General features: G+C 41.8%; 2 protein-coding genes, 1 long non-coding RNA gene and 3 other non-coding genes across 14 annotated transcripts in view; 4 read left to right on the forward strand and 2 right to left on the reverse strand.

Moving 5' to 3' along the window:
* The window catches only part of si:ch211-51c14.1 (protein kinase C and casein kinase substrate in neurons protein 1), a 17,967-nt gene extending 6,484 nt beyond the window's left edge, over positions 1–11,483 (reverse strand). The window contains exons 1-6 of one of the 4 annotated variants that reach the window (XM_017419453.3): positions 11,081–11,483; positions 7,217–7,284; positions 3,065–3,221; positions 2,752–2,987; positions 1,479–1,634; positions 1,116–1,291 (exon numbers count right to left, since the gene is read on the reverse strand). In XM_017419453.3, the coding sequence (XP_017274942.1) occupies positions 1,116–1,291; positions 1,479–1,634; positions 2,752–2,987; positions 3,065–3,221; positions 7,217–7,279 (788 nt within the window). In that variant the 5' untranslated portion in view covers positions 7,280–7,284; positions 11,081–11,483. Of the gene's footprint in view, positions 1–1,115; positions 1,292–1,478; positions 1,635–2,751; positions 2,988–3,064; positions 3,222–5,329; positions 7,179–7,216; positions 7,285–10,645; positions 11,043–11,080 lie in introns of those variants that run through there. The other 3 variants (XM_017419454.3, XM_017419452.3, XM_025006650.2) reach the window with 3 other exon arrangements.
* A 1,290-nt stretch (positions 11,484–12,773) lies between these two features.
* On the forward strand, positions 12,774–14,608 carry LOC108237731. 2 transcript variants are annotated; one of them, XR_001808646.3, is made up of 4 exons: positions 12,776–12,842; positions 13,402–13,454; positions 13,751–14,139; positions 14,356–14,608. It is a non-coding gene; the product is annotated as an uncharacterized LOC108237731 (long non-coding RNA). The 2 variants fall into 2 exon arrangements; XR_005233832.1 differs by having other exon boundaries at positions 12,774–12,842; positions 13,402–14,139.
* LOC112450613 lies at positions 13,244–13,335 on the forward strand. The gene has a single exon (XR_003039286.1). It is a non-coding gene; the product is annotated as a small nucleolar RNA SNORD88 (small nucleolar RNA).
* Positions 13,593–13,684, forward strand: LOC112450612. The gene has a single exon (XR_003039285.1). It is a non-coding gene; the product is annotated as a small nucleolar RNA SNORD88 (small nucleolar RNA).
* LOC112450611 lies at positions 13,939–14,030 on the forward strand. The gene has a single exon (XR_003039284.1). It is a non-coding gene; the product is annotated as a small nucleolar RNA SNORD88 (small nucleolar RNA).
* A 2,396-nt stretch (positions 14,609–17,004) lies between the features above and the next one.
* The window catches only part of shank1 (SH3 and multiple ankyrin repeat domains 1), a 75,790-nt gene continuing 69,435 nt past the window's right edge, over positions 17,005–23,359 (reverse strand). For 4 of the 5 annotated variants that reach the window (XM_017419389.3, XM_017419392.3, XM_017419391.3 and 1 more), the window contains 3 exons: positions 22,867–22,878; positions 20,356–21,246; positions 17,005–18,784 (listed from right to left, as the gene is read on the reverse strand). In XM_017419389.3, the coding sequence (XP_017274878.1) occupies positions 18,697–18,784; positions 20,356–21,246; positions 22,867–22,878 (991 nt within the window). In that variant the 3' untranslated portion in view covers positions 17,005–18,696. The remainder of the gene's footprint in view (positions 18,785–20,355; positions 21,247–22,866; positions 22,879–23,359) is intronic. The other variant, XM_017419390.3, reaches the window with a different exon arrangement.

Genomic DNA, 23,359 nt, shown 5'->3' on the forward strand with positions numbered 1-23,359 from the left:
GGGAGGAGGCCCAGAGGAAGACCCAGGACACGCTGGAGGGACTGGGAACGCCTTGGGATTCCCCCGGAGGAGCTGGCCCAAGTGGCTGGGGAGAGGGAAGTCTGGGTCTCCCTGCTTAGGCTGCTGCCCCCGCGACCCAACCCCGGATAAGAGGAAGACAATGGATGGATGGATGGATGGATGGATGGATGGATGGATGGATGGATGGATGGTTGTTCAGATTTCTAAGAGGCTAATAATTTACTCATCCATCCATCTAAAAATCTTTGAAGTGTGACCCAAAACTTAAGAAGATTACCAGTTCTATCCCCGTCCTCTGGTGGCTCTGGGAGATTTTTTTTTTTTTTAAGTAGTTAAGTTGCTGTTTCTTAATGAGTCACGGAGAAACACTTATGTGCTAAAGCAGAGTGGAACAGCTTTTAATTAGAGTTCAGACTAGTTTGATTATTGATCTGAATCCATTTAACTACACAGATATGAAAAAAACATTCTGGTAACCACAGAAATCTTCTAACCATCAGAGACAGTCTGTAAAAGTCTGTAACAGTCAGTAACAAGCAGTAACAGTCTGTAACGTTCAGAAACGGTCAGAGACAGTCTGTAACGGTCAGTAACGTTCAGAAACGCTCAGTAGCGGTCAGTAACAGTCAGTAGCGGTCAGTAACAAGCAGTAACGGTCAGAAACGGTCAGTGATAGTCTGTAACAGTCAGTAAAGGTCAGTAACAGTGAGTAACGGTCATTAATAGTCTGTAACAGTCAGTAATAGTTGATAATGGTCAGTAATAGTCATTAACGTTCAGTAACGTTCAGTAACGGTCAGAAATGGTAGGTAACAGTCAGTAAATGTCAGTAATGGTCGATAATGGTCAGTAATGGTCAGTAACGGTCAGTAAAGGTCAGTAACGGTGAGTAACGGTCAGTAACAGTCAGTAATGGTCAGAAACGGTCAATAACAGTCAGTAACGGTCAGAAATGGGAGGTAACAGTCTGTAACAGTCAGTTTCAGTCAGTAACAGTCAGTAGCGGTCATTAACAGTCAGTAACGTTCAGTAACGGTCAGTAACGGTCAGTAACGGTCAGAAACAGTCAGAAACATTAGTATCGGTCAGTTCACCTCTCATTGTTGGTGACGTCCAGGTGTTTGTTGATGGACAGGAAGGTCTGTTTGAGGAACGCGATCCTCTTGCGCTCCTCGTCCTGTGATTGGTCGAAAACGGACTCCATCTCCTCCATGTAGCGAGGAACGTAGCGGTTCACCTCCTCCAGGACCTTCTCATAGCGAGCACGAACCTGAATGAAGATCCCAACCAGCCAAATTATTATGACCACTAAGAGGTGACGTGACAAACTGCAGAGGACGTCAGACAATGAGAAGTCACAGAACCTTGAAGTTTCCAAGTCAGGGAACCGATGACTTACACAGGCTGAGATCAATCTTCCTCTCACATCACATTTGCAGAGTCTGTGATTTTCTCACCTTCTCAGCCTCTTGTTGAGCCACCTCTCTCTCCTCCTGGATCTTCTTCTGTTTGTCGATGTTTACATCCGGGTTTCCCTGAGCGTGAGCATCTCGCTCCCTGGCTGCCTGCTCCTTCCGGCTCACCTTATGGTACGCTCTTCTGGCTTTGTCCAGCTGTGAACACAACATACCTTAAACTCTGTGTACTCGTAGGAAAAGTGTTCAAGTAAGAAAAAAGTTCTTACAAGAACACCAACAAACATCCAGTAAGAACTTCAATTTCTGTGAAAACATTATCTCGTCTTTGTTTGGGTCATTGAAACCTTGTGAGTATGTAACGTCACATGTAGAAGAAATGTAGTAGTATTACACACTACAGCCCAGTACTTACCAGGTATGTAACTAGTACTTACCTTAAGTGCCAGATATGTACCCTGTAAGTTCCAGGCACGTACCCAACATGTACTGGGCATAAACTGGGTCAGTATCTGGTAGGTTTCTGGATTTTACCCAGTAAGTACTACGTATGTACCCTGTAAGTACTAAATATGTGTTCAGGAAGTACCAAGTAAACAGCAGCTAAGACCCTGGTAAAGACAGGATACATTCATCTATCTACCAGGTATGTACCTTATTAGTACCAGGTACACACCCTGTAAGTACCTGACATAAACTAGGTACATACTTGTTAGTACCCCTTACATACCCTGTAAGTACCAGATTGATAAGTACTAGGTACATACCCCATTAGTACCAGGTACATATCCCATAAGTATTTGATATAAGCCAGATACGTGCCAGGTGTGTATCCAGTAAGCATCAGATAAGTATCATGTATGTACAGTGTAAGTATCTACTACATCCCAGGCACCTGCTCAGTAAGTACAAGTTACATACCTAATAAGTACTGGGCTGTATTATTTACTGGTCCCAAAAGCGCTTTAAGAAATAAGAGTCTGGAAGTAGTAACATAGATGTACATACATGTATCTTTACTTCTGATCAGATCTGTTTAATCTTCATCATTCAAGGACCTAAAGCCTCATAATTCAGTCCAGCAGGTGAGGATAAAAAGCAAATGTATCACAGAGTTTCTCAGACCAGGCTCTACTTGGGCTCATTTTCTGTGCACATACAGAATGGATGCACTCATAATGAGATTACTAACAGTTGGAAACAACTAAGAGGTTAATGCCCGCCAACACTGAAATCAATAAAACATGTTCAACAAAAAGAGCAGTGATACAATCTTTGCTGGATCAATATGAGTTGGATGAAGATCATATTTTACCTTCTTAAGTTTTTTGGCCCACGGCTTCTGAGCGCGTGCAAACCCTGTCTCTGCGTCCTGGGACTCCTTGAAGCCTCCGAACATCTTCTTATGGAAGGTGTCCTTCTGCCAGGTCCTGACCCGGTCTACATCTTCCGACACCAGGGAGCGACAGATGGAGGCGTGTAAGGAGGTCAGCCGGTCAGCGGAGGACAGGAAGCACTGCCAAGCTTTGAGAAGAGACCCGTACAGAGGACCTGATGGAGCCAGAGAGGACCGGTTTTATGTTGGGGACATTATGCCGGACATGTCAGCCAGCAGCAGCTGGACTTACTGGAGTCCACCACCGGTTTCCACTTGGTGCTCCACTCGCTGAGCTGCTGGGCGTACTGCTTCTCCACACGGGCTCGCTCTTGGAAACACATCACGATGTCGTTACAGGCCTGGAAAGTATCTTCTGTGCGCTTCACGGTGCGCTGATAGTTCCCAGGCTGGAGGAAGAGGAGTGAACAGACGAAGGTTAAATCCACTCAAACCCAACAAAGTTTCACAGTATTAATGTTTTTCCTTTTTTCTATGGGTGCCTACAGGGTTAGGACACCTTCAAACTGTATTTACTGAGTAATTATTTACAACTGATCAACGTTAGCCGACTCAAAAATGGCTACAAGTCAGTGAATTTTACAGATACTGAGCTAAAATCTGGTGTGGTAGTACCTGAGAGTCAATCACAACACATAATCTGATCTCCAACAGATCTTATGAAATCTCACAGAGATCGTTCATGACGTTCTTTACAAGGTGTGGCTAAAATGTCTGAAATTCCAACCTAACTCAAACCCTCAGGTTAGGAACCAAGAAGAACGAGAAGTCAAATGTCCTCATTCGATAAGAGGTGCGAGTGTCTGAGACGTTTGAAGGAACACCTGAAACTCCACACCTGGTCTGAATTTTACAAGTTAGCATCCAGGTGAGAAATCTGAGCTGAAAGTTTATTCCTGGTGTCTGATAATTGCTTTTTAATTGGCTCTGAATTGCAAAAGATGTTCTTCAAGTAAGGTTTTACTAAATTTAATCAAATTGTGTGTGTGTGATCCTGTTTATGCCCATATTCATTTTAGAACATGTTTGAAAGACTCATTAAAAGTAAAAGCTTGTTTTATAAAACATTTCAGAGCCTGGTTGTCAGAAAATGAATCTGGAAACAAACGAATGGATGTTTTTCATTTAGTAAAGTGCCTCAGCAGCAGGCAGAATAATCTTTTTTTGAAAGCTCTGCTGGTAAATATGTGGTGTTTTAATGAGTTTGTATTTGTGCTTTAACATAGTTAGCATTCAGATTGGTTATTTAAGGTCAAATCCACCCATTTATTCCTCTTAAATATTGGCTCAGTTTGTTGCTTGTTCTGTGATATTTGTGCTTCTTGTTTGCTGTTTTGTTTTATTCTTTTTGTTTTTGTGTTTTCTTGTTTGGTTATTTTCATTTATTTTTGAGATTTCTTGTGTTCAGTTTGTTTCCCAGCCTCTCCTTTAACCATCTTTCACTTTGCTTTCTCTCAGTCCAGATTCTTTACTCCCAGCTGTCACCACTTGCCTCATCACTCCTCGTCTATTTTAAACTCCTGCTTCTCTGTCGTCATGTTCCCGGAGTGCTGCTTGTGTTTCGCTCTCATTGTGACCTGCGGGCCGAGGACACACGGCCCGGTAAAATAAACTGTTTGAAGGTTTCAGCTTCAACTTCCAGGTTCTGTTCCTGGGTGCAGCTGTGATATTCTGCATGTCGACGAGCTTTAAGCTAAGCTAAGCTAAGCTAAGCTAAGCTAAGCTGAGCAAACCTGGAGCCAGCTAGCTCTAGCTAAATATAAATTTTAAAGGGAAATAATTATACCCAAATGTTTACGAGCTTCCTGTTAAGATTTGGCCTCCCCTAAAGAATAAAGCCCCCCCACCGGGCTTTTGTTTGGTGTGTATTTTTAATTTCTCCAAGCTATTAAGGATTAGCAGAACCTCATAAACACAAAAAATTGTTTTTGTACAACCAGGATTTTAAAAGATTACTATATATGTATATTTTAAAATAAAAATAAAACTTCAAAGTTAGTCTTAATCAGTTTAAATGCAGCAGAATAAAATGCTGAGGTGCAGAAATCAGGATTCAAGGCCTCAGGATGATATATGCCTAATATTTGTTTATAAATATAAACTTAGAGGAGGACAAGAGGCAGTAGGTTAAATGCTCCGTTCTTATTAAGTAACATCAACTGTAAAAATAAAGAAATAAATGAAGATCTTTGTATTTCAAACAACCTGTCCATGACAACATAAATGTTTTTGGTTTTGGTGTGCCACCCCATGATGGACACTGGCCCCCATCTGGCCACCCCTTTGAAACGTTCCTGGAGGCGCCCCTGCGAGCAGCGCTTTAAGTTTCCTGTGGCGACCCGTTGACTGGCAGCAGCTCTGCGGGGTGCGGCTGCTTTAAATGAAGATCGAGGCCCGGCTGTGAATACCAGACAGGGAGAGAGAGGACAGGAGGACAGGAGGACAGGAGGACAGGAGGACAGGAGGCGGATTCTCAGCCCTGGGAGTAACAACAAACCTCCAGCCAGCCTGTTGTTTATAGATGTGGAGTTTGGAAATCTCTGGTATTTTCCTGGCAGCTGCTGTCAGCTCCTGGTCTTCTCTTCAGCAGCAGACAGCTGGGTCGAAAACACGCCTCCTTCTGAGAGCTGCGGTTTGTTAAATCATCTGAGGCGACGCACTTCGAGTAACATACGTGAGCGGGGCATTCTCAAAGCTTCTCCGACAGATGGTTCTGATCAGACAGTTGTTGGACACGTTGGCACACGTTCCAAACGTCGAGGAGGACATGTTGTGTCTCTGGGAGTAAATGATGCTAAATCTTTCTGCAAAGACAGGAGTTAGGAGGATGCAGTGCTCTTTTTATGCATTAATGTAGTCCTCAGTCTTCGAATTTCATGGGATATTTTGCTAACAGACAGACAGGATTGATTCCAAAGTGTGTTGGGCTCAAAGGGTGTGTTGGGGATGATGCTCAGCTACAACCACTCCAAACTTTAGCTTATTTTCTGTAAAACTGGCTGAACTAAACAGCTCAGTTTTAGCTCCTTCAGGAAATAACAGTAAAGCCGTTCAGCACTCAGCAAATTAAATTTCTCTAGTTTTAAGTAAAATTTGTCTGCTTCAGTGCTCCAACGGTACCATAAAAATCTGAATTAAATGTTCCTCCAAGCTGTTAGAACGAGTTTGTTTTAAAGTAAAATCTTTAATGAAACGATCAGAGCATCAGCAGGGCTTTTTTTTAATACGGTAGTTTTCCTTCTGCTTTAATCAGAACCAGTTGGGGTCCTTCTCGCCTTCCTTTCCTTCTTTCTGTCTCTGTTGTGGTTTTCACCGCCTCTCCTTTCTTGTCTGCGAGTTAAACAAAAGCAGCTGAGGAATCCAGTTTGAGGCCAACAGCAACGCTAAAGCGACCCACTTGGATCATTTCTGAGGCCGATGTAAATCTGCTACAGGCAACACAAACACGACGACGAACAGAGAAGATTCAGTGAAGTTAAAGACTCGCTTTTTTTCTTTCTTGTTTCGCTCAGGAAGGATCAACTCATCCGTTTTCTTTGTAACGTTTTAGGAGTTCTCCTGTTTCAAGGCAAGATTTCTCAAACAGAGGATTAAAACCTGTTTCCACGGTGTGAGCAGAGCCGAAACAAACCGCAGATAAAACAGCTAAACTTTGTTAAGCAGCTTCGCAGATATGAAAGAAAAGAGCTTAGAAACGTGCAGACAGGAAGTGGTTCTCAAACGCAACACGAGGGGGAGGGGTCAAAGTGACTTTTATGTAATACTAGATTAAAAACTTGACTGATGACGTAAGCTTCGCTTCTTCTCCAGTGAAAGCAGGGGTGTGGGGGGTGCTTCAGCCCACCATGATGAATGCAGCTAATAAATGATATAAAGAGTTAAAAACAGCTTTTATTAGGGCTGGATATATTAGCGAGTTTAGTTCCTCTTTCGGCTGCGGGGGTCGCACGATTCGTTTACGCCGGGTTTCCTTCTTGACCCGGGATAACGAGACCGCAGCACTGACCCCCCCGAGCTGCAGCAGAGTTCAGCAAAATCTGCTGTAAAAACCAACACGGTTCCTGCATCTGTGTGCAAAACTTTACGACCGTTTCAAACCTGCAGGAAACGGACGGAGCAGCAGGGGTTCAGGACTGAAAGATTATGGATATAGTTCATCCAAAATAACAACGTGCTGTAATTATTGTTCATATTTAAATAAGACAACATGAAAACTTTTTCCTGGCTCGATAAAAATCCCAGAAACCATCCGGGCAGCAGCAGGGCAGTCCTGTTTCTACGGCTCTGAAGCCTGAACTGTTGAGGCTGGAAGTTACCACAGCTGTCAGCCACAGGAGGAAAACCTATCATCTGGATCTGTGCTATCACACACACACATACATACCATCCAGAAGCTGCGGTTGTTGACGTCCTCGGAGCTGTTTTCAGGCGACGGCGTCGACATCATGATCTCTGAGAAAGGAAAGCGTCCGGGATTAGTTTTGACTCCAGCTGTTCTGTTTTCTGACCTTTTTTCTGTTATCAGCTTTTGTTTTTCAGGAACAAATCAAGTGAAGGCTGCGGCTTTTACTTCAGCTGCTTTCTGAGAGGTGCAGCCGAACAGCAGAGAAACAGAACACTGGCTAAAACGTTTACCGTAAAATAAGCAAAAACTAACAAGCAAAGAGTAGCAAAACACGAGCTAAAAGCTGCACAATTTTAGATAAAAGTAACAAAAGACTAACTGAAAGTAGCAAAGTTAGTTAAAAGCTAAAGGTAGCAAGCAAAAGGATAGCTAAAAATAGCAAAACATAAGCAGCTAAAAGTAGCAGAATGGTAGCAAAGCACTAAAAGAAGAATCATGAAGCAGATTAACAGAATATTCATTTTGAAGGAATAAAACAGATTTCAACAAATTTCTTTGGGGAAAATATTCATAAATAAAGTTAAACATGTTGAAGATTTATAAATGAGCCGAACGTTTTGATTTAAGAACAGCTAAAAGAGCACGCAGAAGTAAAACAGGAAAACAAAGGTGTGAATGTTGGCTCAGCCTTCACAGAATGACCCTCATTAACAGATTTAGTGATTTTCTTCTGCCTGCCGATGATTAATGTGTCTAATCTGAGGCTTTTCGGGGGGAGTTCAGCTGAAGTGGGTTTTTACGGTGAACTTAAACGCATCGTGCAGTTAGGCTGCTAATAACGAGCTGTGACAAAACGAGCCGTACTCTCCCAGCATTCCCAGCTCTGCAACATGAGTCATGCTGGAATAAACAGGGCGACAAGTCACATCCTGTCATGTGTCTTCACTTATTTACTGACAAATACAGGAACAGAAGTCCCTCCGTCCTCAAACCGATCTGCTCAGGACTCGGCCTGAAAATGTAAAAAAAAACAAAGTCTTCGGCTTGTTAAAGCTGCACTGATTGGCTGAACTCATCCCTTCCTTTGGATTCTTGTAAATCACACTTGAAGGCCGACAGAGACCCGTATGGACCTGAGGGTCTTCACAGATTGTCTCTTTTTTTTCAGCTCTAACTGAACGAGAACAGTCCTCATCATTCAAGATGTGCTTTAAATCCAAAAACAGAAGCTCCAGACTGTCCTTAAATCTACCTGTTCTTAGAGGGTTTGACCCTCACAGGCTTCCTTACGATGGCAGCAGGAGGCGTCAGAACCGAACGACCGTAAAATACAAAATATACTTTAAACCCTTCATCCTGCAGAGTGTTTCATAGTTAAATTGGTTCAAGTGGTTCTATTTGCTTTATGCTGAAGTTTGAAGAAAACTGATCTGATTTATATTAAATCTCTACTTAAATAATAAACTTGAAATGTAAATTCTTCTCCCTCCTTTTTCAAATAAAATATCCAACTTTAGAAAAAACAATATAAAACATTAATGTCACAGTAGATGCAGGAAAACGGATCAAATAAGCTCAAGGAAATCTTATTACCTACAGGTGATAACATTTCTTTAAGGAATACATATCGCCCGCCACCTTTCGTGCCAGAGTTTGACTGAGATCAGCTGAAGTCTTTCCTGTGGCGGCCATCTTTAACTGGGTGGTACGCACAATGATTACTGGCCTAAAGTTTCATTAAAATTCATTAAGTGGTTCATGAGATTTTTTGCTAACAATACAGCCAAAAGCTTTACCACTCCTTTGCCGTTGGGCAATAATTAAAGAATTATGTTTTTATCTACATAAAAATGTTATGTAATGGTATAGAAATGAAATTAACCACGGTTGTAGAGTGTGAACTTCAATAATTTGGATTTTAGTCTTTAACCAGTTTGATTTTAACTGTTAAATTCAGGAAATGTTCCTAGTTTTGTCCTTCAGACTCACACAGTTGTTTTCTGGTCATTTAAAGACTGAAGCGAACGTCATCCAACGAGCCACGGAGCGTTTATAAGGAGGCAGAGAGAGGCTGGATCAGAACCAAATCACAACGAGTTTTAATCACTTCCAGGCTGCGTTCGGGCCCCACATTTACAAACACGCCGTCAGCCAATAAATCCAACTGAGTTTGGGTTAAAAGATGTTAATCTGAGCTGCAGTTTAATCCCACAGCGTCACCATTTATGGACCTGCAGACGCTCTCACAACTAAAAGTCTGATGAAACAGTTTTTCAGCAGCTTTATTTCCCTGAGTGTGGAACCGACGCACTGGCTTGTTGTTTTGACGACAGTCTTGTGATCTCTGAGTGTGACTTTGAGCTCATGTGATTCCCTTTTTTTCTTTTAAAGAAACTTTTACAGTTGGATATCTGGTCTTTTAACCCCCCTGAAGGCCTCGAAGGAGAGGTAGAGAAGGGCTTGAATCCTGAAGTTCTTGAAGCCAAACCCCACCCAGACGGAGGCATCAGTTCTGGCTTGTTTTTCTCTCTGACAGGACCCCGGGCCTCGATCCGTCCTCGCCGCTGCCTCTGAGACCGGCAGGAGGTCCCAGAAACGACAGAACCGCCCCCCTCTGACCTCTGACCTTTACTTCCTGCGCCCTGTCCCCCCACAAGCCGACTTTCGTGGGATGAGGGGACAAGCCTCTTCTGAAACATAATCTGGGTTTCCTGTTTTTAGTCTGAACTACTTTAGCTGTTCTTACATCAAAACTTTTAAACTTTTTGAAATATACTTTAAAGATATCTGTCTCTTTGAGATCTGCTTCGGCTGCTGCTTCTGTTTTTATCTTCTGATGCAGCTGTTTTGCTTTTAGCTAGCATTTTGTCACTTTTAGCTCCTAGCTAGACTTTTGCTACTTTTAGCTTTTAACCTTTTATGACTTTTAGCTACTTTTACTGTTAGCAGCCCTTTTGATACATTTAGCTTTCAGCTAGCCTTTTGCTGCTTTAAACTAGCATTTTACAACTTTAAGCTTTTTTTTTAGCATTTTGCTGTTTTTAGTTTTAATGTCTTCCTCCTTTTGCCGCCTAACTACCATTTTGTTTCTTTAACTTTTAGCTTCAACAGCTCAGTTTGGGCTTCTTCGTCGGAGTCCTTCAGCTCTCAGCAACCCTGGATTTTCTCTGTTTCAGCTTCAAGCTTCCGTCAGTCACTTGAGTGAAGTAAACGCCACGTGTCGGCACATCGGATCTCTGATTGTGTCTCTCCGGTTCCTCAGCAGACCTCTGATTGGAGCTTCAGACCCTCAGCTCCAGATTTAACTGGTTAACGATTTAGGTTTGAAGTTTTTAAAATATAGGAAACAAAATAAGGTGTTATATCTGGCAAATGTGTTGCAGATTTATTCCTTATGCATCCGAAATAAGGCATGATTGACCTTTTTTTTTAGAACTGCTTCTCAGTTTTTCAGAGGCTCTGACTCACCGCCTGCAGGAACGGATCAAAATTCACCAGGGGTCTTCCAGACTTTTTCTTTTTTTTTTTTTTCTCATGCCGGTTGGAGAATTTGTTCACCCAGTTTCTGAAAGTCCATCAACGATCCGAAAACTTACATCTGTAAACTTTGAGCTCGAAGAAATCAAACAAAACGGACTAAAAATCTGAAGCTCGGTGTAGTTCTGAGAGTCCACATGGAGCTTCCAGCCAAGCCAAACTCCTTCACCCCCAGAATCCTGCAAAGTCTCTGGCTCACACACTCCCTCCTCCCACTGCCCTCGTTTCATCTGTCACACATAACTCCACACACACACACACACACACACACACACACTGCATGGAGGAAATATATGGCAGCGAATGGACAGAGCAGAAATAGGAGCTCCGTCACGCCAACGAAAAGCAGACTGACAGGAACTTTACCTCTTCAAAGCAAAGAGCTCCTCCTGGTTTCCTTTGTTCTTCCTCTCAAACCTTTCTGCTCCTCTTCGCCTCCTCCAGCTTTGGTTTTCCTCTCGATCTGGACTCTGCCGCTGCTCTTCCTCCCTCTTTCTGGCCCTCTGTTTGTCTCAGATGAGTGTTTTTTTCTCCCCTCTCTCTCTCTCTCTCTTCTTCTTCTCCTCCCTGCCCCCAAAATCTCTCTCCTCCTTTTCTCAGCAGCAGAAAAGTTATTTTCCTGCTCTTTGGCCACCACTTGTTGGAGCTCTTCTCTTTGGATCACCCTCTCATGGAGCTCATGTGTTACAGTTTGTGGCGTTTATGTGAGTCATCTGAGGGTTGAGTCACTGAACTGCAGTCAGTTCTTCTCGGGTTTGGGTTAATGATCCTATAGATGCACAAAGCAGGTCAGCAGATAAGAACCTTTATTTGAACATGCCAGAGGAACAGTGGTGTGTGTGTGTGTGTGTGTGTGTGTGATGAATCCAGAGCTGCTTTAAATTCAAACAAACCTGGAAGAATAATTACTCACACCAGCACAGCTTCACGGTGATTCCTCCTGCAGCCCTGAACGTCTGTCCTGTCAGAACATGCCAGGTAAATAACTACAAGTGTGTTCTGCAGAGCTTCACACGCAGCTGAGCCCCGCTCGGAGGAAACGGTTGGTAAACCTGTAATCACATGTGGAACGACAGCAGAAAGAATTCACTTCATAATTAAATGACAGAGGCAGAAAATGTCAGGGTGGAACAGAAGCGTCGGTGAAGCTTTTATTAAAAATAGCTGCGAATAAATCACATCACCTTGGTGCACTTTTGACTTTTCATGGGGAATTTAAGTAAATATTAATTAAAAGTGGGGTTTTTTTCTGTGTAAAAAAGTCTAATCTTTGTTGTTTAATGTTTAAACATTTAATAATAAATGCAAATAACAGTAATTTCCTGTAAACAGAAAACAGTTCTCAGATGATCATTGTAGCGTATTCATCAGTTTTGCTACAGCTCAAGGTTTTTACCCTAATTTCCACGTCTTTCTTTTTCTTTGTTTTAAACTTTAAAACATTGCTTGAATTGTTTTTATATTATTTTTAAATAACAGGAATTAAAACATCTGTGAATTATTCCATGGTTCTTTTTATTGTTGTAGTTTAAAAATGTACATTTATAGACAGTTCAGGGTTGCAGGGAGCTGGTGCTAGTCTCCAGCAGTAAAGAAAATGGATAGATTATAAATCTTTTTAATGGTATTAGTTTGGATAAATAGACCTTTTTGTGGAATAAAAAGCTTATATTTAGTGTTCTTTAGTGTCATTTGGTGTTACATTTTACCTCTGATTATTTAAAAAAGTTTTTAGACAATAGATAAATCAGTTGTATCAGTTTTTAGTGAAAATATTTTAGTTTTATTTAAACCAAACCACAGAAAGTCACACAGAATATTGCAGGATTCAGTTCAAAACCACTGAGTGGAAAAATGTTTTTCTTCTCTGAGAGCAATCAGGATTTGATCATTATTATTTGATCACAGTCTGTAAAAACCTGAAAAACCTAAAAACATTTAGTTTTTCTTGAAGACTCGTTCAGCTGACCCTGTAGGACAGAGTGGTGTAGTTCCTGCTTCCAGCCACTGGATGGCGGTGGCGCTCTCGTGCCGCTACTGCAGCCTCCAGGAATGAACACACGAATCAGTCTGCGCATGCGCAGACAGAGCGACAAGTGAGGGGCATGTAGGAGTCCTCGTAGAGCGGGTAAGACAGCGTTTCGCCAATTATGTCACTAATTTTATCCTTTAGAGCGATTACACCTTCATCTAGTTTTCTGTCAACAAATAACTAGCCGTATAATATCTCAGTTATAAACAAAATTGTTTTATTTGAGTTAAACGCGAAGCTGCGATATAAAAAGCACGTGGTCGTTTTGATTTTAATGCCAAACTGCTTGAAAATAAAAGTTACGTTTTTTTCTAGTAAAAGAAAGTATTTCCAAACATCTGAGACATTACATTATTTTAGTACACTTCCGTCGGGCCTGTCCCCACGTGCTGTTAGCATGATGCTAACAGGCTGCTAGGAGGATGTGCTGAAAACTAATTTAATTTTAATGTTTTTAACGACACTGCAGCTGTTCATGCTGTTTATTAAAGGTTGTATTTCTCCGCTGATGACTCGCACTGGGCTCTGAGGCTGGATGGAGACAGTCGTGCCTCTTTAGCCCTGACAAGCTAAAGTTTCTGAGGAGAAATGATTTAAAACCTGTTTGCTGAAGGTGAAAATGGTGACATTTCAGTAACTGTTTGTTTCATTTCAGATTCAGGATAAAGTGAAAACCTCTGAATCAATGAAGCTGACATCTGCAGAAAGGTGACTATACAAAATTAAATGAAGTTATTCTCTTATTCGTTCTAAAAAGGACAAAAACAATAATTTTGTTCTGTTGTCTTCATGCACAGACACCTAATTGGCTCAGTAATTAAGACCTGAACGTTTGCAGATGTAACATTTCTCCGCTGATGACTCGCACTGGGCTCTGAGTCTGGATGGAGACAGTCGTGCATCTTTAGCCCTGACAAGCTAAAGTTTCTGAGGAGAAATGATTTAAAACCTGTTTGCTGAAGGTGAAAATGGTGACATTTCAGTAACTGTTTGTTTCTTTTCAGATTCAGGATAAAGTGAAAACCTCTGAATCAATGAAGCTGACATCTGCAGAAAGGTGACTATACAAAATTAAATGAAGTTATTCTCTTATTCGTTCTAAAAAGGACAAAAACAATTTTGTTCTGTTGTCTTCATGCACAGACACCTAATTGGCTCAGTAATTAAGACCTGAACGTTTGCAGATGTAACATTTCTCCGCTGATGACTCGCACTGGGCTCTGAGTCTGGATGGAGACAGTCGTGCATCTTTGGCCCTGACAAGCTAAAGTTTCTGAGGAGAAATGATTTAAACCTCCTGTTTGCTGAAGATGACTTTAGACTAACTCGTTCTTTTCTCCTTTCAGTTTGACAACGAAGTGGAAACCATGTTGATGAAGCTGGGGTGCTAGAGGTGCGTAGGTGACACAGCTCAGTCATCATTTAACAGAACAGTGTTCAAATCTAAGTTTTCTTTTAGTTTAGTAAGCTTTAATTATTCTGCCTGTCTGACCACAAAGTTGATTGTTGGTCACAAATACTCAGACTTCAATAAGACTGCAGCTGAAAACAATCTGTTTTTTTGAATAAATTACTGAAACTACAATCTGCCTCACTTTTCTCTTCTCAGGCCTCTGCTGAATAAATCCTGAAGTCTGGAGCTGAATCAGGTTTGTGTCACTCGAACAGGAAGCTGGAGCTCCTCTCCTGACATGGGGTCTAAAGAGATCATAAACAAAAGATGTATTTAATTTTTTTTATTAGAAGTGTGATGAAGTGGACTGATTAATTTACAGGTAGTCTTCTCTGAGGTACGGATTAGATTTCCTGGATGTTTAATTTTGTCATCTAATTGCTCCTAATAAAGTTCACAGTTCACTTTTTGTTTTGTCTGTGGTTTCTTCTATGAATGCTGTTGGGAAAATAAGTTTCCAGACATTTTATGCTGCAGTTTAAAGTAAGATTCTGGTTAAAAGCTGAACGTTTAGTCGGGTGAACTTCTGCCAAAGGATTTGCTCAGATTGGGGAAAAAAAAGTATTTTAAAATACAATTGAAAAGGTAATTAATTTTGTCTGGATTTTAAATAAAATATGAATTATTTGGATGCAGCAAAAAGCCTTTAAACAAGTTTCTGAATATCCAAAACAGATGAGTTACAAAAAAAACTATTAATGCACTGATATTATACATTAATAAAAAACCTGAACTCACATCAGTCTGGTTGTTTAGTTGAAGAAAACCAACTAAGCCCTTTTTAACATAAAGACCTAAACAACTCCAGGAGTTCGTGGAGGTAAAAGTTTTACAGATGATCCACCTGACTTCAAACATCTGGAGCTGAAGTCTCAGAAACCAAATGACCAGAAACAGCTGAAGGTCTGAGAAAATAAAATTATTGTATTTATTTTGAACTTCTTTCTGGCTGCAGCTCCTGCAGTCTCAGGGCCTGGATGATGAACTGAAAGTGTTTTAAATTAACGATCATCTCGGTTCCTAACTTCTCCAGACTTACCTGAAGTTGAAAGATTAAAGACAAATGTCTGACCTGTAAAATACACCAAGAAACATTTAGATAAATCACAAACTAAATTAAAACTTTGTTTCTGTATCTTTATTATAACTCTAACAATTTATTATCTCTTAAAACATTTGAAATTCATATATATTTTATATGAATGTGTGTATATGCGTAACATATACATATATATTCTGTAAGTTACCTTTCATCTGTTCATATTCTTTTTTTTTTTTTTTCAAGATCTCTTAAAGGAAAAAGAAAAGCTTTCTATAGAGTTGAACCGATTCCCTCATGGAGTCACTCGAGTCTGAAAACTAAAAACAAAATAATGTGTTTAAAACTACACAGCCAGAGTTCCTGTTGGGCCCTTTTTCCACGTTTTCCTCCCTGACCTGAACTGAAGAACTGAAGAACAACCTGCTGGTTCCCTGGAAGATGAGAAGAAATCAACTGAGTGAAGCTCAGACGGAACGGGTCCAACTGTATAGAAAGCAGAAGTTAAATAAATACATTTTTTACCTTTTTATGATAAACATTATTTGGAAGACAGAGATTCTTTAGAACTTTTGAGACTTTTTTACATCTTTAACCATGTTTAGATTATTTTCATCGTCCTTATTGCTATTTCCCTTTCATTCTAATACATCTCTTCCTGACCGTCGGCTCGAAGCAGAAAATAAATTCACACTGACAGGATGTGTGCGCTTTGAGAAACGACGTATGAAAAGGAGCTGAGAGGAGCGGCTGATGAACTTCATGTTCTTGGACTTAAAAAGCAGCAGGAGAGGTGAAGCACTGTTCAAGGAAGAGAAGAGAGCCCTTATATTTCATCTCAGCCAAGTAAGACAGCCACGAAAGCCGGCGAGGAAATAAGATAAGAAAAAGATTTCACGCGTATGATCAGTTAGGAGGGGGCCGGCTTGTCTGCAGGAGTAAAAAAAAACACAACTCTGCAAGGGTTCGAACAAACAGCTGCTCCTGGGCAGAGTGCTACACGTTAGGTGGCGAGAAAAAGTAGTTTGAGGCTTTCAAAGTCAGAATCCACATCTCAGTGTAGAATATCATCAAAGAATGGAACCAATTCAGTTCGAGAAGCGAAACTCTGAAAAAGTTGTGTAAAATGTAAACACAAACAAAAAGCAATGACTGGCAAAACTCAAAAACCATATTTTATTTGTAATGAAACATTAAACAAATCAAACATAAAAACTGAAATTTTAACATTTTTTGAATTAAAATAATAGGTAATATTGAATTTTATGGCAGCAAAACATCTAAAAAAAAGTTATTCCAGGAGCAACAAATGTGTTTTGTTGCTCAACAGAAAACTGGGAAGACTTTGAAGATCCCAACATCTACAGATCTGAGGAATCTGCAGAAACCTCTGAGGTCAAAGGTCAAGGCTGGTTCTGGTTCTGGTTCTGCTCAGGAACACTGTCTGTAAACACAGTTCACCGTGCCGTCCACAAATGCTGCTTAAAGCTCTATCAGGCAAAGAAGAAGCCAGATGTGAACAGATGTGTCTCCTCTGGACCAAAGAGGAGAACTGTTCTGAGGTCAGCCTGCCTCTCTGATGGTATGGGGGTGCATTAGTCCAGCTTTTAGAACAACATCTGCTCCCACCCAGGACTGTTGAACAGACAGAATGGGACAACATTCCCTCTAAAACCTCCAGCCTAAAACTTGGACAATGTTTTAGTTTAAACATTTGTTTTGTTTACTGTGTTAAAAATAAAATACGGGTTTCTGAGTTTTGCAAATCATTTGATTCTCTTTTCTTTTTTTTTTTTGTTTTACATTTTTACACAACATCCCAACTTTGTCAGAATTCGAGTTGAGAAACAAAATGTTGGATTTTCATCAGCTGTAAGGCATAATTATCCAAACTAACGAAAATAAAAGCTTGAAATATATCACTCTGTCTGTAATGAATCTATACGAGTTTCACTTTTTGAACTTAATTATTGAAATAAATGCTTGTAATTATGATTAAAGCTTCACAGAGAACAGAAACAAACCAAAATGTGCTTCACATTTAGTTGCAAGGCGTAGAAACAATGTGAAGGGTTCAGCAGGTCTGTCCATTTAAAGATATCTTCATTTACATTTAGATTCTCTTCAGAAACTGGGACTTTTCTGCGGCTGTAATAACAGTAAGGACGATGATCAATAAACAGTAACAATAAATCTCATCGTATCAATATCAATAATTCCAGTGTTCCCATTTAAAGTTTAAAAACTGTAAGAACAATCAGTATTAAAATTCAATAGAAGTGTTTCTCTTGGATCCCCTCAGCAGTTGCCTCCTGGGTTTCGTTGTCGGGCGGTGGGGGGAGAAAGGCCACTCCTGGAAGGAGCAGGGGGGATTGGGTGGGAAAGAACAAGAAAATGGCAGTTTTTCCTCTTCCCCTCCCCTCTCCTTTCCGGTCTCCCTCATACCAAAGGTCTGAGTGAATGCACAGCAAGGAGTCTCCTCTGTAAATAAAATCCTTTGGAAGATTTTCTCCTCACATTGTCAAAAATCCTGTGTAACAGTTGAAAGCTCAGTCTGTCTTCTTTGTGTTTCGATACGTCTCAGATCCAAACGTGGACTGTGTGTGGATATATAAGCTGTTAAATAAACTCTGACACAAACACGGGGTGCTTGTGTTTATCTACATGTTGGTGTATGCATGCAGGCATGAAGAGTAGGACCTGGGCCGCCTGTGTCTGTGTGCATATCAGTGTTTTATTCATTAACTCTTTACGCTGGAGGTCTGGGCACTTGTTTTTGCTACAGATTTGTGATACAGTGACCAGTCTGTCTGTCTTTTCGTCGTTATAAGATGATAAGTAGAAACACACACGATCCCGATCGTACAGACCCGCAGTGAGGACAGAGCCCCGTCAGCGATGAGGTAAAAAATGACCAATCGAAGCCAAACACGCAGCGAGGACACCAGACATCCATCTGCTCCCCTCGTCAGCTCGAAAAGACGTGAAAGCTCATGAGATATACGGTTTTGTCCTACGTCGACCATGCACACAGGTGAAGCCTCGCTCCTGCGCACATAAATCTCACTCAAAAATAAAATCTCCTCTATGATACACAGTTTTGAAGCTAGCGTCCTCTCGTAGGAAAGGCTCGTTACTGATTGCGCTCTATTTCTACTTTTAAACCTGATCGGAGGGGGAACGAGTCTCGTTCTGATCTACGGCCTAACTTAGTTCTCAGATCTCTGCTGGAGCCATGGCGTCTTCACACACGCGTTGTTTCTGGTTGACTTCCTGTTTGTGTCTGTGCATGCATGTATGGAGTGTGTTTGTGTGACGTCTCCCCTGGGTTTCCCCTCTTTCCGCTGCTTCCTGGGTGAAATCTGTTCATTTGCTGTGTGAATCCACCACGAGCAGCAGCAGTTGTGCCTCCTCCTTTTCTCCCTCTCGTCTCTTTTTGTGAGTTTGCCTTTGGGTCCTCAGCTTCGGCTGCCGTCGTCCCTCCTCCTCTCCGTCTGTCCGTCCCGAGGTGAGAGGACAGAGATGGGAAACGGGCTGCTGGACAGCCTGAAGACAGAATCAAAACAAGTCATAATCGGAGCCTTTTGTGAGACGATTACAAAGCTTTGAGTTATTTTCCTGTAGGATTTAAACTGAATTTGCTCATTAAGCTGGCTGCCTCTTCATTCACGTTGTGGTGACGTTTTTCTTCTCAATCACTCTTTAATTTTACCGTGAATAAATGAAGAATTTACGTTCTCAGTATTTGAAAACCACTGGGAGGTACTTCAACATTTTACAGGCAGAGGGCGCTGTTTATCTGTGAAAGAAAATCTAAAGATTTTATGAAGTTTCTCATATTTCTTTGGGCGGAACAAACCATAAACCCAAAACATCACTTAATTTACTACATTTTGTCCTAATAATTAGTCTTAATCAAATAAACTATATGTCAAAAAAGGGAAAACAGGTTATGAAGGTGGGAGGAGATGAATGAAATGCACAACAATTCTTTGAAAAGAAAAAAGAAAATGAAAAATGCACATATTCGTAAAGTAACTTAAAAAACAGTTGTTGAATTCAACAATTAAAGCTGTTTTTTCCTACAAAATCACAGAAAACTGGAGGATTTTATCATCTCAAAGACAAACCACCTTAAAATAACAGAGAAAATCAAAAATATATATCTTTGTAGATCAGAGGAAAGACTGAAAACCACCACTGGAAGGTTGGGATTTTCTGGTTAATCAGTTCAATTGATTTTTTTTTAGCTATGTGTGCGTTTGACAAATCTGAAGAAGTCCCAGAACTTTGTGTAAAGTCTTTAAAGTAAAAAGAATGGAGTTCAGTGTAAAAGTTTTAAATAATTAATATCTTACCTGGTCCAGATAGCTCTGTCTCAGCCTCAGTTTTATCAGATGGGAGTATTCAGAGTTGGACCAAAACTAAAGCGAATTACTTTTATCTTTAAACAACTTTAATCTTTAACCTTTCAGAGCAGTTCATTCACTTTCACAGTAAACAGATATTTACAGAGAAATCTGTGGTGAAATAAAAACACAACCAGCAGCAGTGAGCTCGAACACTTCTGGTGCAGCTTGGGGTCAAATCTTATAATATTTTATAATATTTCTGCTAAAATAACCGTGTAATGCTAAATTAGCAGTGGTGTAAATCAGCGTCTGCATGAACAGATATAAAATGTTGGAGACTGGAGTTGTTCTAAAATGCCAAAATTGGCCAAGTTATGTTAGTTTGTCAATACGGTCCGAGCGGACCCACTTCCAAGCAGGTTTAGGAAACAAACAGCTCCATCTTTAAATTTTCATCACGGTTCATGCTAATACAACATCTAAACCAGGGGTGTCCAGTCCTGGTCCTGGAGGGCTGCTGTCCTGCAGGTTTTAGATGTTTCTCTGCTGTGACACACCTGAGTGATCAACAGGCTTCTGCAGAACTTGAAGACCTGCTGAAGAGCAGAGAAACATCTAAAACCTGCGGGATGGTGGCCCTTCAGGACCAGGACTGGACATCACTGATCTAAACCTTTGAGTTGCTGAAGATTTCAGCAGAAACATCATGATGTTCCAGCAGGAAGTGCTACAGCCAGCTGCTGCTTGTTGTGTTCTCAGCCTCACCTGTCCATGACGGTCCTCAAGGCCCGCTCGATGTTCATGCGGTGTCCGACTCGCGTCACGCCCAAATCCAGGTAGTCCTCCTTGGTCAGGGAGGGGAGGTGGGTCCCGTCGATCTCGTTGTCCAGGAAGCGTTCTCTGTGCTCCCCCAGGTTCAGGTACGCCAGCCAGTCGGCAACATCATACTTGGTCCAGTAGGGCAGCGGCTTGGAGGCGAAAGGCTTCGTCGGGGAGGGGGGTGGCAAATGGGGGTAACTCAGACAGGTGGGTGGGGGCATGGGGTGCAGGGGAGGAGAGGATGTCCCGGACAGGAAGTGAGTTGGAGACAGTGATCGAGACACGACCAGGGTGGAGTTAGGAGGAGGGGGGGCACCAGAGGGGGCAAACAGGGGAGGCGAGGGGGAGAAGTACGGATCTCCAAGGGGGTTACCGGGCGACGGCGGGGTGATTGACCCACGGAGGTCGTAAATGGCGCTGTACAGAGGGGAAGTGGGGAGAAGCGGCAGCGATGATGGGCGCGGCGGGCCCGTCTTAGGTCTCTCAGACTGGGAGATGAGGGGGCTGGGGGCTCGCCTGCGTTGGAGCAGGTGGGATTCTGCTTTGCGGGACTCTCGACTGGGAATAAACTGAAATTCCAGGGCTTTGGTCCGGTAAACGGGTCTGTGCTTGGGGGACGTGGGGTAAGGGGAATAAGAGGTGGGAGACAGAGGGGAGTGTGAACGTGGAGGCTGGGAGGGCGCCGGAGGGTGAGGCGACGGGGATCGTCCCCAGTTGGGGTACTGGGAGGCGGGGGTCGGGGACGGCGACAAGGACGGCTGCGACAGAGAGATTGGAGACGGTGACTGGGAGCGGGCTGAGGGTGGGCTCAGAGCCGAGGCCGAGTCCTCGGAAAATCTGGGAACAGACAGAAGGAAAACCCCGAGAAAATCAGAGCAGCCAGAAAATACGTCTGCTGACTGAAAACAATCGGATCATTCAGGAGATGGATGCCATGACTTTTATACTTTCAGAACATTCAACTTTATTTATAGTTCCTTCAAAAACGTTCTTCTCTTTAAAATCAGCTTCAGCTGCTGGCTGTTTTTGTTTTCAGGAACCATTCGGCTAATTTAAGCTTTTCAATAACCTTTTGTTACATTTAGCTTCTAGCTCACCTTCTGCTGCAATTAGCTTTAAGTTAGTTAGCCTTTAGCTAGTGCTCTGCTTCTTTTAGCTTCACAAACTCAGTTTCAGCTTCTTCTGCATATTTCAACAGTCAATCAGCGCTCACACTGCACTCTCTGGGTTTTAGAGATTTCTGCTGGTGCATCCATGACTCACAGCTCAGTGACTAACAAGGACGTCTTTCCACTCGGTTCACTGGAGCTGTGACGACCTGCAGGACGCCATCCTGAGGCCGACATGAACGATACGATTATACAGGCAGTTTTTATTAATTACCACTTTCTGCAATAAATGTATAAACACTGAGTTCACACAATTGTTTTTATTTTTCCATACGTCTTTGCGGTCTAACCATCATTTGGTATGTTTAGCTTTTAGCTCGTGTTCTGCTTCTTTTAGCTTTAACTTTTTCAGGACTCATCTGCAGAAAATGCATTTTCTCTACTTAGGCTTTATTAAGTTTTTGATTGTAATGCTGAAGCTCCTCACAGTGAAACTAAGACCTTTTTATGACTAAAGTGTTGGTTCAGGAACAGAGAATCACATTATTGTGTCGTTTTAATTGTCTTTATATCTGAAGCTTCTTCAGCGTATTCTAAATTTTAGCTAACACAGCACACAGATAGCTACACAGAACACAGAGCTTGACTAGTTTTCTGCAAACAGATGTCCTAAAATGAAGTTTAAAACACCAGTCGGTGTTTGTGAACGCTCTCGGCCTTCCTGAGCGCCGATCATTGCTGCAAACAGGAGCTCTGACCACCAGCTGGTAACAGGAGCTATTAAAAGACCAGACGATGGTTTTAAACAAAGCTACAGCTGAGTTTAGTTGTGAATGCAGTGCTACAGTAAAAGCTGTCCTGGCCACCCTTCACAACAGGCCTAGTGATATTAAACAAAGAGTAAAACAAATAAACTCAAGCTTCTTTTACTGATGCTTTAATTTCTTTAACTTATTTTCAGCCGTCTCACTTGAACAAATATTCCACCATCTCTGTTTTTACTGACAAGACCGGAACCACTTTGATGGAAAAAAACAAAAAACAGGCATCATGCAGCTGAAATGTCAGGCATTTTTGCAGAGGTTGATGGTTTCAAAGTTGGTAAAATGTGTTTAACTTGCAGCACCCTCTGAAAATGACCAGGTGTTGTGTTTCTGTAAATGTCCAACCACGACTTGTCCAATTCATTTCCTGCAGGACCGAATGTCAGCCGAACACGCTGACGGCGCGTCTTTAAGCTGCACGGTAGAAATTATCGCCCTCTGCCAAAAGGCGAAGGCGGGTGATCATGTTTTGGCTTGGAGTGAAGATAAAACTTTATGTTTATGTGTGAAAGTAGCTCAGTTACCTGTTTCTGCTTCTAAGAGGAACACATGGAGAAAGCCAGAGAAATAAAAACAAGTTTACACAATGCAGACACAATCTGAGCAAAGCACAGAGACAGAGACAACACACAGTTTAAACTCTGCAGAACCACACTGATGTTTTCACACCAACATCAATCTGAAGACGACACGAAGCTGTGAGGCTCGACTATACTGTCATTCAGCGTTCGGACTGTTGGTTTCCTGTTTTCAAATTTAACTACTTCTGCATATTTTGTGCTATTTTATATATGTGACCCGTGATAGCAAAATGAGTCATTGTTTTCAAATTCTCCATCTCAAAAGCTTCATAACGATGCATCGTGTGTTGAAGTTCAGCGATTTATCACCTCGTTAACAGGTGAGGCTCGTTTTGTATTTTGGGGCTACAACTCAAGCCCCATGTTTGAAATATGGGGGAATCCCCAACCCTCACTGTGACGTCACACTTTCCTCGTGGGAGTTTCCCGGCGTTTC

Source organism: Kryptolebias marmoratus, linkage group LG12 (genome assembly GCF_001649575.2).
Source record: "Kryptolebias marmoratus isolate JLee-2015 linkage group LG12, ASM164957v2, whole genome shotgun sequence".
NCBI lineage: Eukaryota > Metazoa > Chordata > Actinopteri > Cyprinodontiformes > Rivulidae > Kryptolebias > Kryptolebias marmoratus.